The following is a 14,339-nucleotide window of genomic DNA, read 5'->3' as shown; positions in this document are numbered from 1 at the left end:
ATATTGAAAATAAACAATTATGAAATTTAAACATATTATATATTTTTAAAAAACTTATGTAGAAATATAAACATGTAATATTCTAACTATACAATATCACAAAATTCATTTTTATGAATGAAAACCAAATGACAAATAACAAACATGTTTCTAATTTTGTTTGTATTTTTTTTTTAATTGAATACATTTTACTAACTTTGTTGAAAAATGTTACAATGAAGAAAAAGGTTACAATTACAATTATTTAATTAATTTATTAAATAATTATCTAACCCAATTTTCATTTAAATATTTCAAATCAATATCTATGCAAACACAAGATCAAAAATAAATATTTCAAATGTGATAATCAGTTGAATATAATAAAAATGTTTACTTTTTTGTGTATTTCTCTTAGTTCTTATAGGAAAATAGTTATTAAATATGTAATTTAATATTATTAATATAATTTAATTAGTAATATATGGTTTGTAAGTTTTTAATTTTTATAATTCAAATTAATCTGTTTTTATTTTTTAATATTTCTGACAATTTTTTAGCTGATTTATAAACATTTTTAGATTACTGATACCAAGATATCATTGGGAACAATATTAGCACATGTTAATATATTTTAATCTATAAATTATCATTATCGTTGAAAAACTTAATAAAAAGTAAGATGTCAATGCATGGCAGATTGAAGCTACTTGCTAGACTCAAAGAATTATTATATAAATCTCTTTATTACAAGAATTTTCAATTTATGATTACTAGAGAATGGTTGGAGTTTTTTCAAAAATTAACATATTCACAAATTGAAATAATCAGAAAATATTCTTTGAGTAATGATGTATCAAAAATACAAGAACAAGATATTAAAAAATCTAATAAAAAAAGAAACAAAATAGTACATGAAATAATTTCCACTATTTTATCAAATGAAAAAAAAATAAATCTACCAGAACAAGAAAAATCAGTAAATATTCATATTTTGTTTTATACGTGATATTAATGTAAATCCTTTTTATACTATAGACCTTAATTAATATTAAATTAACTAACAAAATTATTTAAACATATTTCATTTCATTATAATTGTTTTGAAAAAATTCATAAAAGCATTTCTTTAAGGTACCTATTAATCTTTCAAGTATTGTAACAAAAGAATCATCTTATATACAACAAGTTTTAACAACATTTATGCCAAAATTAAATGTTAAATCAAAAGAAGTACCGATAATACCAAAATGGAAGAGTAATTTACAAATTAGTCTTACTAAAAATAGTATTGTTTTAAGAACAAAGCAAATCTTAAATAGTATTATTGGAGCAGAATCCAATGTGATAAAATGGAGAAAAATAGAAGATTTAATTCATCACATAGATCAATTTCCTGAAGCAAAAAATTTTGCTGTCAAAGATGGTGCAATTAGAACACTACTTTTAATTCGTCAATCAAATATAAATGAACAAATCCAAGGTAAAAATTTATCAGATTAAAAATTCTATTACGTACTAATGTTATTTTTAAGCAAATTTTATATTTTATTAGGAACAATACGAGAGGCACTTGCAATATTAGGTTATATTGACCCCTTGCCTGCTCGTGGAATAAGAATTCTTACAATTGATGGTGGGGGTATTCGGGGTGTATTAGTAATAGAAATGTTAAAAAAATTAGAGCAGTTAACAGGACAGAAAATATATGAAATGTTTGATTATATTTGTGGAGTTAGCACTGGAGCTATATTATCAACAGCATTAGGTAAAGATTATATTTGATTATTGTGTTTAGTTGAAATTTTTGATATTCATATTATTTGTATATTATAATTAATATATATTTCTATTATTTTATTATATATGTTGTAAATATTTATTTGTAAATATATTAAAAAATTTCTAGGAGGTCATAAAAGAAAATCTTTAGAAGAAATTTCTGAATTATATAAAGAATTAAGTATAAAAATATTTACACAAAGTCCATTGTGGGGCACTAGCAAAATGGTATGGAGTCATGCTTATTATGACACTGCACTATGGGAAAAAATATTGCAAGAGCATCTAGGCAATAGAGATTTAATTAAAACTACACATGATATTAATTCACCAAAAGTATTTATATTTTAAACAAAAATAATTATTTCAAAATTCAAATTGCAATTAAAAAGTTCAAATTATATTTGATTTATAGTTTTCAACCATTTCAACTATAGTAAACCATGAACACATAATGGCTTATATTTTTAGAAATTATACCATCCCAAATGGTTTTGAAAGTCAATACATGGGTTCTTACAAACATAAATTATGGGAAGCTGTCAGAGCATCAGCTGCTGCCCCTAGCTATTTTGAAGAATTTAAATGTGGGGAATACCTTCATCAAGATGGTGGTATATACTTTAAATATATTTTTTCATTTGATTTCAAAATTTTAAATATTGCTTAATATTAAAAAATAAGCATTAATGGTATTCTATTAAAATATAATAGTGGCATTTAATTGCATTCAGTTTAGTTTTTGTAAATTTGTATAATATTAACAAAATTGTTAAGTATATTCAAAAGCAGCCTATTTATCTAAAATACTTCTATATTATTAATTTCTATTAGGGATAATGGTCAACAATCCTTGTGCTGTTGCAATACATGAGGCAAAAAAATTATGGCCAAATAACTCAATTCAGTGTGTTATTTCATTTGGTACTGGAAGAACTCCATTCTCTATTCATGATAATAGTGAAAATAAAATAGAAACAGCATCCAGTTGGAAAGATAAATTTTACAAAATTCTTGACAGTGCAACAGATACAGAAGGTACATTGTTTTTAATATATTTAATAAAAACGGTATTATTATGTAAAAAGTGAAAAACCTTGTAAAATGGTACAAAAAAATTAATTTTCAAGTACTACTTTACATGGAATTAGAAATTTTTCATTTTTGCAAAAAATATTTTTCCAATTAAGTTCCAATTAAATGTATGAAATTCAGTATTTGCATTATCCTATTTATTTTAACAATGCAAAACTGGATTTATTGATTTACTACATATTCGAAAATATGCATTAAAATTTTAAATTATATTGCAATGTTTTTTAATAGCTGTACACATCATGTTAAATGATCTTCTACCAGATCATGCTTACTACAGATTTAATCCCTATTTGACTGAAATGCTTACGATGGTGGAAATAAGACCAGAGAAAATTGCACAATTGGAACAAGATGCAGCAATGTATATTCGTCGTAATGAAGAAAAATTTCAGCAAGCAGCCAAAGTATTAATGCAGAAAAAAACATTAATACAGAAACTTATAGATTGGATTAAGATACAAAAGATTATAATAGGTATTTAAAATACATACAATTTATATAACAGATTTTGTAAATAATTAAAAATATAACTGTTAAAATTATTACACTTTTGTCACTTTGTAACTATTAAATATATATTCTTAAGTTACCTACATAATGTGTTTAAAAATTATTTATATCTAATTTTGAACAGAATAATATAAATTAAAATAGAAAATTGTATTTATTTCTTTTTAAATATATAAATACTTTATTTTTAATGTAGTATATTCTAATGATAGTAGATAAAAATTTTAGTTTACATATTTGTCAATTATACATATTGTTGTTTATACTAACATTTTATACGATTCAACATTTTTTATTTACTTTAACAATTATTTTATTTATTCAAAATAATAATAAAAAAGAAATTCTGAGTCAAATATTTTAAAATCAAAAATTTTGACAAAATTTTTTATAGTTTATAATTACAAAACATATAATCATAATATTTGTTCAATGTATTGAATAACAAAAATGGCTGTTTACTAATTTACTGTTCATAATGGTAAGCTGTGTTATTTGTGAAGACCTGTATTCTGAATTTAATGACTCTAATTTAACTATTTAATCATATTCATTAATTATTCATTAATTATGGTAATAAGAAAAAAATATTTGAGAAACTCATTCTAATTTTTTTTTTATTGTCATACTGTTCGATATTGAAAACTAAAATATAAAAATATGCTATCTAATACAAATTAAATACTATATATAAGTCCAATGTTAAAATAATAAAATATTTTAACCCTAAATACAATTTTATTCCATTAATATGATATACTTTTTTTTTAATGCGTCATTCAAAAGTTAAAATGTTTTAATAATTTACGTTTTAGCAAGAATTATATTTTACGCATTTATAAGTACCAATTAGAGAATTCATTAACTATGATCATGAATCTAACAATTTTAGTGCATTTAGTACAAAAATAGGTAATTATGAACAGGTAGCATATACTTGTTATTGCCTCAATTTAATTAATGTGATTGTAATATTTAGTTAGTTATTGAAAGTTGTAGATTGAAGATAAAATTATAAAATTATAAAATGAAGTAATTTACTTATTATTTTAAGTGAAAATTTTTATTAAGAAAAAGTATAAAATATTTTATGTTAATTAATTATTATATGTGTTATGCAGAACATATTGAAAAACATTAAAATAAAACTTCGATTACATACGCTTTGATGAATTAATTACTTACTATATTATCAAATAATCCCATAAACAATACAGGGGATATGAGTCAGACAATATATCCAGAGAAAGCATTTTTAAACCACGGATAATGGAGATATAAGCTTATAGGCTCTTTTGAAAGTGTGTATGACGTATAACAAAGACAAAATTTTATTTTTTCTTTAATTATCGAAAATAATTTTCAAATAATGAAATTAACGTAACTAATTAAATTAATTTATTCGTTTAAAAAATATATTTATTGAATTCATTCTTAACTTTAATTATAGTGTTATACTTTATTAAAGAAATATTAAATAGTATATTAAATAATAAGTATTTCTTCTAAATTTTTATGAGAAAATTAATAGAATTTTCCAAATTACATAAACTCGATATTTTTAATTATAATAAAAGCTATGATATAAATATAAATAAAATTAGTCTAAATAATTTGCGCATGCTTCAAATTAATTTATTCTATACTTGTCAATGGTTTGGTAGGCCAAAAATAATAATTCGTTAGTTAAGATTTATTTCATAGGATTTTTCTGAGATTATAAATTTAATCATTTTAAAAGTTGTATAAATATAATAACATATGAACAATTTAAAAAAGTAAATTAAAATAAAATATATATATTATAAAAGATTGTTTTTGAAGAAAAATGTCGATACGTTATACACACGCAGTTTTATGTCGAATTCCGTTATCTTTACGAAATTGTGGTGAAGTACAACTTGAAGAAGCAAAAAAACAGCATCAGGCTCTTGCTGAGCTATTACGAGAATTAGGTATTGATGTTATTGAAATGCCTCCTGATGAAAATTCGCCTCTATGCGTATTCGTAGAAGATATAGCTATCGTCTGTAATGGTATTGCCCTTATTGCACAACCTAATGAACCATCTCGTCATAAGGAAGTAAGCAATAGAAGTTGTACTTTTTTTAGAAAAATTTTTCGTTTTATTTGAAATTATAATTTTTAAATAATAAAGTTACTACTATAAAATAAAAAAATTAATATATTAAAAAAATTATGTATGACTTAAGTATTCCAACTGACATTGTCAAATTATAAAACTAATAAAATTTATTTTAAACTGTATTCATATTTTTCGTTTGTATTATTTAAAGATTTAAAGATAATTTAATGATATTAAAATTATGTATCTTGAATATTTTTTTATAAGTTTGTATACAATTTGTGTTTTATTAGATTTTTTTAAAGTTTTGAAAAGTTCAATACTAAATAATTAAAAAAATTAATTATTCTGTTAAAAAGGATTATTACATAACAGAAATATATTAAAACATATAAGCTCTATAAAATTGATCTAATTTTAATATTATATTATTTGATGTTTTTCTATTAAAAAATATAAATTGTAGTCACTAAATTAAATTAATTGTATATTTTAGATTGAAATAATACAAACAGTGCTTAAAAAAGAATTAGAGATTCCACTTATAGAAATATCTGATAAAAATGCGTGTTTAGATGGTGGTGATGTTTTATTTACAGGTTTTTATATTTTCAAGTATTTATAATATAAGATTTTTTTTAATTCAAATATTTTAATACAGTAAATTAAAAAAATTTGTTCTATTTTAGGGAGAGAATTTTTTATTGGATTATCTCGGTTTACAAATGAAGCTGGAGCAAGAGCAGTTGCTGCAGCATTTCCAGAATATCCCTGTGTACCTATTAAAGTAAACTGAAAAATATATAAGTAGCTATCATTCATTCTGAAACTTTATAGCAATTTTTTTTATAATATTTTCTTAGTAATACTAAATTCTAAAATATTTAATATCATATATTATTTAAACTATTTTATATAGAAATATATATATATTAAAAATTAAATATTAAATTATTTAGTTTACTATTTTGTAATATATTTAAGATAAATAAATAAAGAAGTTTTCCACAGCTCTAATTCAAATAAAAAATCGTGAAATCAATATAAATTGCTGTTCCACTTCTTGCATATTTTTTAAAATCAATATTTTGAATATAATTTATATTATTAATATTATTTCAAGAATAATAGTTAAATTAAGAATATATATCATTTGATTATACAATTTTTTTTTTAATATTAAATTTTTAATCATTTACAAGCTAATATATTTATAGATTAGAATATTTATTATTATGCACTTATATATCTTCTTTCTATTATTATTACGACATTTAGTAAATGATTTTAGGTACTATTAATTACAATTAACAGAGACAATTTGAGTATTTATAATTACTTCAAATTGTGGTAAACTGTGCATTGATTGATATTTACTTATACTGACATAAGGTTAATTATTTCAGCTCACACATAATTTTTTTATTATTTTTGTGTTTTTTAAAGAGTATCACAAGATCAAAATACAAAATACTTATTATAATTTATTTTAAGAATATGCTAGAAAATAACATACTTTAAATAATTTTAAGCAACTATTAATGTTTTGAAACAAATTTAAAAATAATTTATTGCATATTTATTTGTTACGCGATTTGCTATTCATTTATAAATTGATATTTTAGTAATAATATTAAATATTTATTAATCATGATATTTTTGACGATATATTTTTTTCTTTATATTTGTACGGTATAAAATTTAATATTTAAATTAAAAATAGTAAAAACATCTGGACTATGGATGATGAATTATGGAAATGAAGATTCAAGGAAAAAACAATATAACTGTAAAAATTAAATATTAAATGTATATTAAATGAAAATATATGCTTTGGAGGTAACAAAAATACATAGGAAACAACATTTCAGAGGTTAAATCTGCTTCAATAAGAAAAGCTAGGAATTAAATTAGAACAATTTTATTTTATAGATTTTATAAAAATATAAATCAATTAAAAATTATAGCTACAAATTAGCACACGTAAAATATTTATATAATTATTTTACGCATGTAGTTATAAAATAGTGAAAATATTAATATAAGTTGTTCAATCTATCACTAAACATATTTCAGTATAAATCTTGTAAAATATGAAAATTTTAAGAATAGGCGCTAATTATTAGATTATTATTTGCATGTGTGTGGTTTTTATTTTATGTAAACAATAGATTGGGTATTGTTTTGGTGTTCCAACATCTTCCAATAACTTACTTCTTCTTACAAAGTTAGTTTACTAATTAATAAATATATATATTCAAAATGTTTTTGTAACCTTTAATATATGTACAATAATGATTTATAAAAAATTCATAATACACATCTGATATCAAGAAATGCCAACTTTGTTCTTTTGAAGTTGTAAAATTAAATACGATTCAAATTAACTTAAATTAATTTAACATTTTTCAATTTAATATTAAATGAATAATACTTTTTAATAGGTAGCAGAATCTAAACGTTTGAAAGCTTTAGTAACAATGGCAGGATCTGAAGTTATTTGTGTTGGAGCAGGCAAAGAATCACAAGAAGTGCTTAAGGTAATCCTTTTATATATTCAACTTTAAGTTAATGTTACATTTGTATTTAATTAATATTCGAGTCATTTTTAAGTAACAAATTATGTTAATTTTTAGAACTAAATAGTCAATTTCATATAAAATTTAATGAATAGATTTTATTTATGTCCTTTGGGTTACAAAATAATTTAATTTTTATTTATTTTTAAATACATCATTTTTAGATATATATCATATTTAACAGCATATAATATTATTCAAAAGATTTTCTATTAATAAAAAAATGTTATTTAGCGAATTGAAAGGGAAGCAACATACAACTATCAAACCTTAACAGTTCCTGAAGATGAAGCTGCTAATGTTCTATACATAAATGGAACATTAATTCATAGAATATGTGATGAGATACCACTATCAAGTAAAGTTTTTGCAGAAAAAGTAGAATTTCCAATAAAAGTATTATCTATCTCTGAACTAGCAAAACTAAGTTCAGGTTTATCGTCGTGTTGCTTATTAGTGCATAGACCAAGGCACATTAGAAACATTTAAATATTCAAAAATAAAAAAAATATAACGTCTATAAAAGTATTTTGTAAATCTTTAATTTATTACTTTATCTTATTGTTTTATTTAAGAATTATTTGATTGATAAAAAAGGAAATATTGTAATTACTTATTGTAAACTTCAAATATTTCTCTTATTTTCAATTATATGTGTGTAAAAGATGTTTATTGAATATATGAAATAATATATTTGATATAAATAAAATATGCTTTCAAAATTTTTTATATAAAATAATATAACCAATTTTTCTTGTACCCTGTAAATAACATTAAAACTGTTTCAAATTATGATTTATATTTAATTTATTGATATTGCAAAATAGTATGTATAAATAATGTATGAATATTGTATGATGTATGAACAATGTATGAATAATAATATAAATTAATTGTAATATAAATTTTTTAAATTATGATTAAAAGTAATAAATATAGAAAAAAAATATAAATTAATTAGTTTATTTTAGTTACATTATAATATTTAAATATTTCATTTAATATCAAATAATTGTTTACATTAATCTGTTTTATATTAAGTTCTATTAATTTAATATTGGTTAATTATCAACAAATTGTTTTTTGTAAATGTATTTGAACAAATTGATAGTCTGCCCTATCATTTAACATTATACCATTTTCATTCTGTATTTAGAACAAATTTTTATCAGAATAATAAATTTTATTTTTTTCTCTTGTAAGATACATAATATTTGGGTACTGTACATATTAGGATCATTTATAATATTTTTATCAATTTCATACACATATCAAATTTATAACCACACATTACTGAATAATGTAACTTTATTTATGTGCATTTAACTATGCATATTATATTTTTCTTTCTCTAACAAATATAAATTAAAAGTAATTAAAAATTAAAAAATGGTTAATTTATTAAAAATATATTAATATATATGAAAATTATAAACAAAAATAGATCTATATTATTTTACTGTAGAAAATTCAAGCTCTAATTATTAATTAAAACATTAATAAACATAACATTTCTGAGCAGCTTTAGCATTTATCATTTGTAATATGGTTTTCATTGTTCCATGTGATGCTATATCAAATGTCCTTGGAAAATCTAAATCAATTGGTCTATTAAATATTTTCTGTATAATTTGTTCCCATTTCACAGGTGAAATTATTTGTTTTATTAAATATTTTCGGTTAAGTTTTTGATTGAAAGAATATATATTTCCATTATAATTTGAATAAACAGAGGTATTTGGAAATTCTAGTTGTACTTTGTCTAAAGCTTGGGTAAATGCTTTCAAAGCTGGTTCCATTAGAATAGTGTGAAATCCACCAGATACTGGAAGTTTTTGTACTCTTCTTAAACCAAGTTCAGCACTATGTTTTTGTATATAATTGAGAGCTTCATTACATCCGCCAAAAATTTTTCCTTGTGTATGTAAGTATATTGCAATCCTTAGAAAAACTTTTGTATTAATAACAAATTTATACAGAATTTTATACATTCTAAGTTATTTTTTATAAAAAAAATTAGTTTTTATATAAAATTTTTAGGTACTTATATATATTTTTAATAACTACATTTTTTTACTTTTGTAATTAGATATTTAATTGTAATAATTATAATAATTAATATTATATGATAAAAGATTGTAAAAAAATTAATTTATTAAATTATACTTGAATTTTTAATTTATAAAATTCAACATTTTTAATTTGATTACAAATTTTTTTATAAATTTATTATACTATTAAAATAGTACCTGCAAACTGGGTGTGAAGCTCCGATATTTATTGCCCACTTTTCAGCTTGTTTACATATTTGAAATACATTTGATGAAGGTAAACAGTAGCAAAAAAGCATTCCTTGAGATGATATTTCTGAAGCCTGTTGCATTGCAGCACCTCTCACTGCAACTAATTTTAAACCTTCTTCATAAGTCATGGCTCCAGAAAAAATTAATCCAGTAAGTTCACCAATGCTATAACCAGCAACAGCTACACATGATTCAATTGCTTTTGGTCTCTCATCATGTAATTTTTCCAAAGCTGCTAATGACATTACTACTGTAGCTGGTTGGTTAAATTCAGTTTGATCTAAAATATTTTGTGGGCCGTTCAAACAAATTTTCAAAAGATCAAATCCTAAAATTTCATTTGCTATTTCAAATAACGTCTTTACTTTTGGAAATTTTAAATATTCTTTTACTTTTCCTGCTTTAATCAATCCTTGTCCAGGAAATAAAATAACTGATGTATCAGACGGATTTATTTTGGATTTTTTTGTTTTTTCCTTTAAATTAATAGCAATTGACGAATAAGGTGTTGTTGCCCATTCTTTATTACATGCATCAGAGAAGGTTGTAGAATCATTTAGTGATTTAGCAATTGAGGGTTCTTTTATGTCAGTTGATAAATAACAATTATTTACTTTAATAAAACATCTATTAGAAATGGAATATTCTAATTTTTGTACAATTGAAAAATTTATTATTTTAAGATATTGAAAAATTTGAAACATTTTATATAATTTAATTATCCTACGCGTGATAATAAATTAAACTTTATATTACGTTGTAAACTTAAATTGTATAAGATCCATAAATACATTTACTCGTGTTCAGAATTCATGTACTTCAACTATACCTAACCTACAGAATATTTATTCTTATTAGAATTCACATAACCTTATGCAGTAAAACGCATTATTTGATTTTGTAGATCGAATTTTTTAACAAGAAAATTATTTGATTGTAGTAGTAATTAATGTTATTAAGTTTATATATTATTTATAATACAATGCAAAAACGTCAAAAAATATTCATGCAATTATATAAAAATCATGTTTGTAAATTAACACCGCTGTTATTAAAAACATTTACGAATAAAAAATCAGATAATATGCTATTAAATAAAACTACAATTGAAAAAAATATCAATCAAAATAATATAAAGCATTCATGTAAACAATTTATGGGATCAAATTATATTGAACATATATCGAAAAAAGTTATAAATAAACAAGAAAATACAAATAATACATATTTTGCTAGTTTACTCCGATTTTCTAAGTTTATACAAGTAAAACTTAGTTTTATTAATACTATGCGTAACAATACTAAAATATTAAGAAAATTAAAAATAATTATTTTCAGCTAGGTAATATTGAAGAAAAAATAGTCACAGGGAAAATATTTCAAGTTGTAAATAATGATTTATATATTGATTTTGGATGGAAATTTTATTGTGTATGTTCGAATCCAATGCAGAATAATAGGTATATCAATTTTTTAAATTAATAAAGTAACAACAATGATATATTTTTATATGATTTATTTAGCAAATTTGTTAGAGGAGCAACCGTTTACCTACAAATTAAAGATTTAGAAATATCTACAAGATTTCTAGGAAGTGATGTAGATACAACTATTTTGGAATCAGACTGCATTCTTCTAGGATTAATAAAAGAAAACAAATTAATTATATAATATATTATTTTAATTTATATTATTTACTTTTGACAAATATAAATCAAATTGTTTATGTAAGTACTATTATAAGTTAAATAGCGTAAAATATTAAATCAGAAATCATAATAGATATTATTGTTTTACATATGCTTTAATATTCTCTGATGAATTAAGTGTTAAGAAAATACAAAATTAAAAAATTATTTTTGTTTATTTAAATAATAAATGTTATCGATTTTTAAATATAATAATAAAGAAATAAATGAAGGTTTAATTCTGTTTGGATAAGAAATGTCTTATATGAAACAAAATTGACGAATTTGAGATTAATTTTGAGTAAATTATTGTTTTTGACTTATGATTCAAATTTATCATATTTTCAAAAAATATTCAACAATTTCTAAGATATAATTTATCATAAAATTTTAATTTTTAAAAGTTTAATTTATCTTTTCGAAATTAGTCATCAGACAGAAAATCCATAATATAAAATTATATTTAAAATCTTAAACTGTATGCATATAATTTTTATCATTTTCATAATCATTTTAAATTATGAAAACGATGTAATTCTAAAGTGAAAAATATGAAATTCAACACCTGTTCTCTAAAAGTAGCTCGAATTATTTAAAGTAACGTATTTTAGTATTTTTAAGTTAAAATGTTCTAATGTTCAACGATTATTAAATAAATAAATATTATCAAATACATATTATTTATATTTATGGATAATAAACATACATAGAACGTAGTACATCTATATACTTATTGATTTATTTCTATTTAGAATTTTATTATTGATTAATTTCTGTTTAGATACTTATTATTGATTTATTATATAGAAGTGTATTCATTATATATGTAATGAAGATATTTACATATATGAAAAATATTTTCAATCAATGTATATTTTTATCAGAAGCATCAATACAGTGTTACACAGGCACTAATGATTGATATATTTTGTTATTAATGTTCTACATATTTATATGTATGTTATATTAAATAATCTGAAGAATATTTTTTCATATTTACATTCATTAAAGTAATTTCTAGAAAATTCTTTTTATTTTTGTATAGAATAATTGCAAATCAGAAAAATACATTATCTTAATTTTATTACTTATGGTTTTCCGAAGTTAAACGATTAATTTCGTTATTTTCTACCATTGAAAAATTATTTCAACCAACACTGAAATTTTCAATAACCTAAGACTATTGAGGACGAGATAATATAGAACCTTTTACAAAAATGGAATCCCCTGGGTCAATGCTCACAATTTTTTTTATTAATGCTGAAGAGTTCCAAATTATTTTGAAATTTCGAAGTTTGCTGGATAATAGTGGTAATTCTTAAATAATTCTGATTCTTAAAAACACAAAAACATCTGAATATAAGATTTGATATGAATTTAAAAATATTTTCAATTTGCAAAACAATTAAGAAGGCATTAAATATCAAGTTACAATTAACTTCGATATTTATGAATTGCATACATACATGCAAATAATACGGCATGTTCTTAATAATTATTTGATTTATTGTTAAGTATAATACGAGTAATAAAATGTCCAGCAAAATTGACGAAAAATTAAAGGTCCGATAATTCGAACTATGAATGTTTTTGAGAAATTATATTCTTTCAAGATTAAATCTGAAATTAAATAAAATAAATATTGAAAATATCTATAAACTGACAATTTTTGCGTAAAATGATAAGGTACGTTAAACTTAATAAGCAATAAAACAATAGTAATAAATTGGTAGAATTAATTAATCAGATATTATTAAGACAAAATGTACTCAAAAGTTGTATCAATTATTAAATCCTCAAATTAATAGAATTATTTATAAACTTAGGAATATGTGGCAATATATATTTTATATACTATTAACTAAAAACTTTCTAAAGTAAAGCATGAGAACAATTTACTTGTTATTAAGTATAAAGTATAATTTATATTGATGGATTTTTAAATTAATGATTAATGATGACCTAGATTTAGTGAAATTTTTTTTAAAATTTGAAATAAATTACATAACTTGAATTGCGTAACTTCAATGATTCTTAAATTAGACTGTTTTATGTTTGCTTAAAAAGAAAACATCTATTTCTTATATAGTATATATTCTATATATTAAATATATATATATATATATATATAGAATTTACTGAGTAAGGTAAAAAATAAAAATGAATTACTAATAGGGTTAAAATGTATTTGTAAATTCATTTTAAATAATTAAATTACATTTATAAACGTGATAAATCTAATGAATTGTGAAACACATATTTTAAGTAAAAATAAAAATTGTATTATTTATTAAGTGGTAAAATTAAAAAACTT

The 14,339-nt window shown here is 21.0% G+C and overlaps 4 protein-coding genes across 4 annotated transcripts; 3 read left to right on the top strand and 1 right to left on the bottom strand.

The window, feature by feature from the left end:
• Positions 1-623: 623 nt before the first annotated feature.
• On the top strand, positions 624-3,358 carry LOC105361607 (calcium-independent phospholipase A2-gamma; the record flags this gene model as incomplete). Its single annotated transcript, XM_011498859.1, has 7 exons — positions 624-958; positions 1,114-1,462; positions 1,535-1,747; positions 1,889-2,097; positions 2,177-2,375; positions 2,596-2,799; positions 3,088-3,358. Coding segments are annotated over 7 exons (1,763 nt in total), but the record flags the coding sequence as incomplete, so codon positions are not given.
• A 1,803-nt stretch (positions 3,359-5,161) lies between these two features.
• LOC105361605 (N(G),N(G)-dimethylarginine dimethylaminohydrolase 1) lies at positions 5,162-8,567 on the top strand. The gene is made up of 5 exons (XM_011498856.1): positions 5,162-5,452; positions 5,952-6,054; positions 6,145-6,242; positions 7,900-7,995; positions 8,269-8,567. Exons 1-5 carry the CDS (start codon positions 5,198-5,200, stop codon positions 8,521-8,523), a joined length of 807 nt encoding a protein of 268 aa, XP_011497158.1. The 5' UTR covers positions 5,162-5,197; the 3' UTR covers positions 8,524-8,567.
• A 927-nt stretch (positions 8,568-9,494) lies between these two features.
• Positions 9,495-10,782, bottom strand: beg (malonyl-CoA-acyl carrier protein transacylase beg). Its single transcript, XM_011498857.1, has 3 exons — positions 10,703-10,782; positions 10,284-10,617; positions 9,495-9,975 (listed from the first exon to the last, which is right to left on the bottom strand). The coding sequence occupies exons 2-3, from the start codon at positions 10,580-10,582 to the stop codon at positions 9,531-9,533; spliced, it is 744 nt and encodes a 247-aa protein (XP_011497159.1). The 5' UTR covers positions 10,583-10,617; positions 10,703-10,782; the 3' UTR covers positions 9,495-9,530.
• Positions 10,783-11,210: 428 nt separating this feature from the next.
• mRpS28 (mitochondrial ribosomal protein S28) lies at positions 11,211-12,037 on the top strand. Its single transcript, XM_011498987.1, has 4 exons — positions 11,211-11,215; positions 11,508-11,601; positions 11,676-11,797; positions 11,861-12,037. Exons 1-4 carry the CDS (start codon positions 11,211-11,213, stop codon positions 12,006-12,008), a joined length of 369 nt encoding a protein of 122 aa, XP_011497289.1. The 3' UTR covers positions 12,009-12,037.
• Positions 12,038-14,339: the final 2,302 nt, after the last annotated feature.

Source organism: Ceratosolen solmsi, unplaced genomic scaffold, assembly GCF_000503995.2.
Source record: "Ceratosolen solmsi marchali unplaced genomic scaffold, CerSol_1.0 scaffold30, whole genome shotgun sequence".
Taxonomy (NCBI): domain Eukaryota; kingdom Metazoa; phylum Arthropoda; class Insecta; order Hymenoptera; family Agaonidae; genus Ceratosolen; species Ceratosolen solmsi.
The sequence above is the reverse complement of the archived record's forward strand: the minus strand, read 5'-3'. Positions and strand labels throughout refer to the sequence as shown.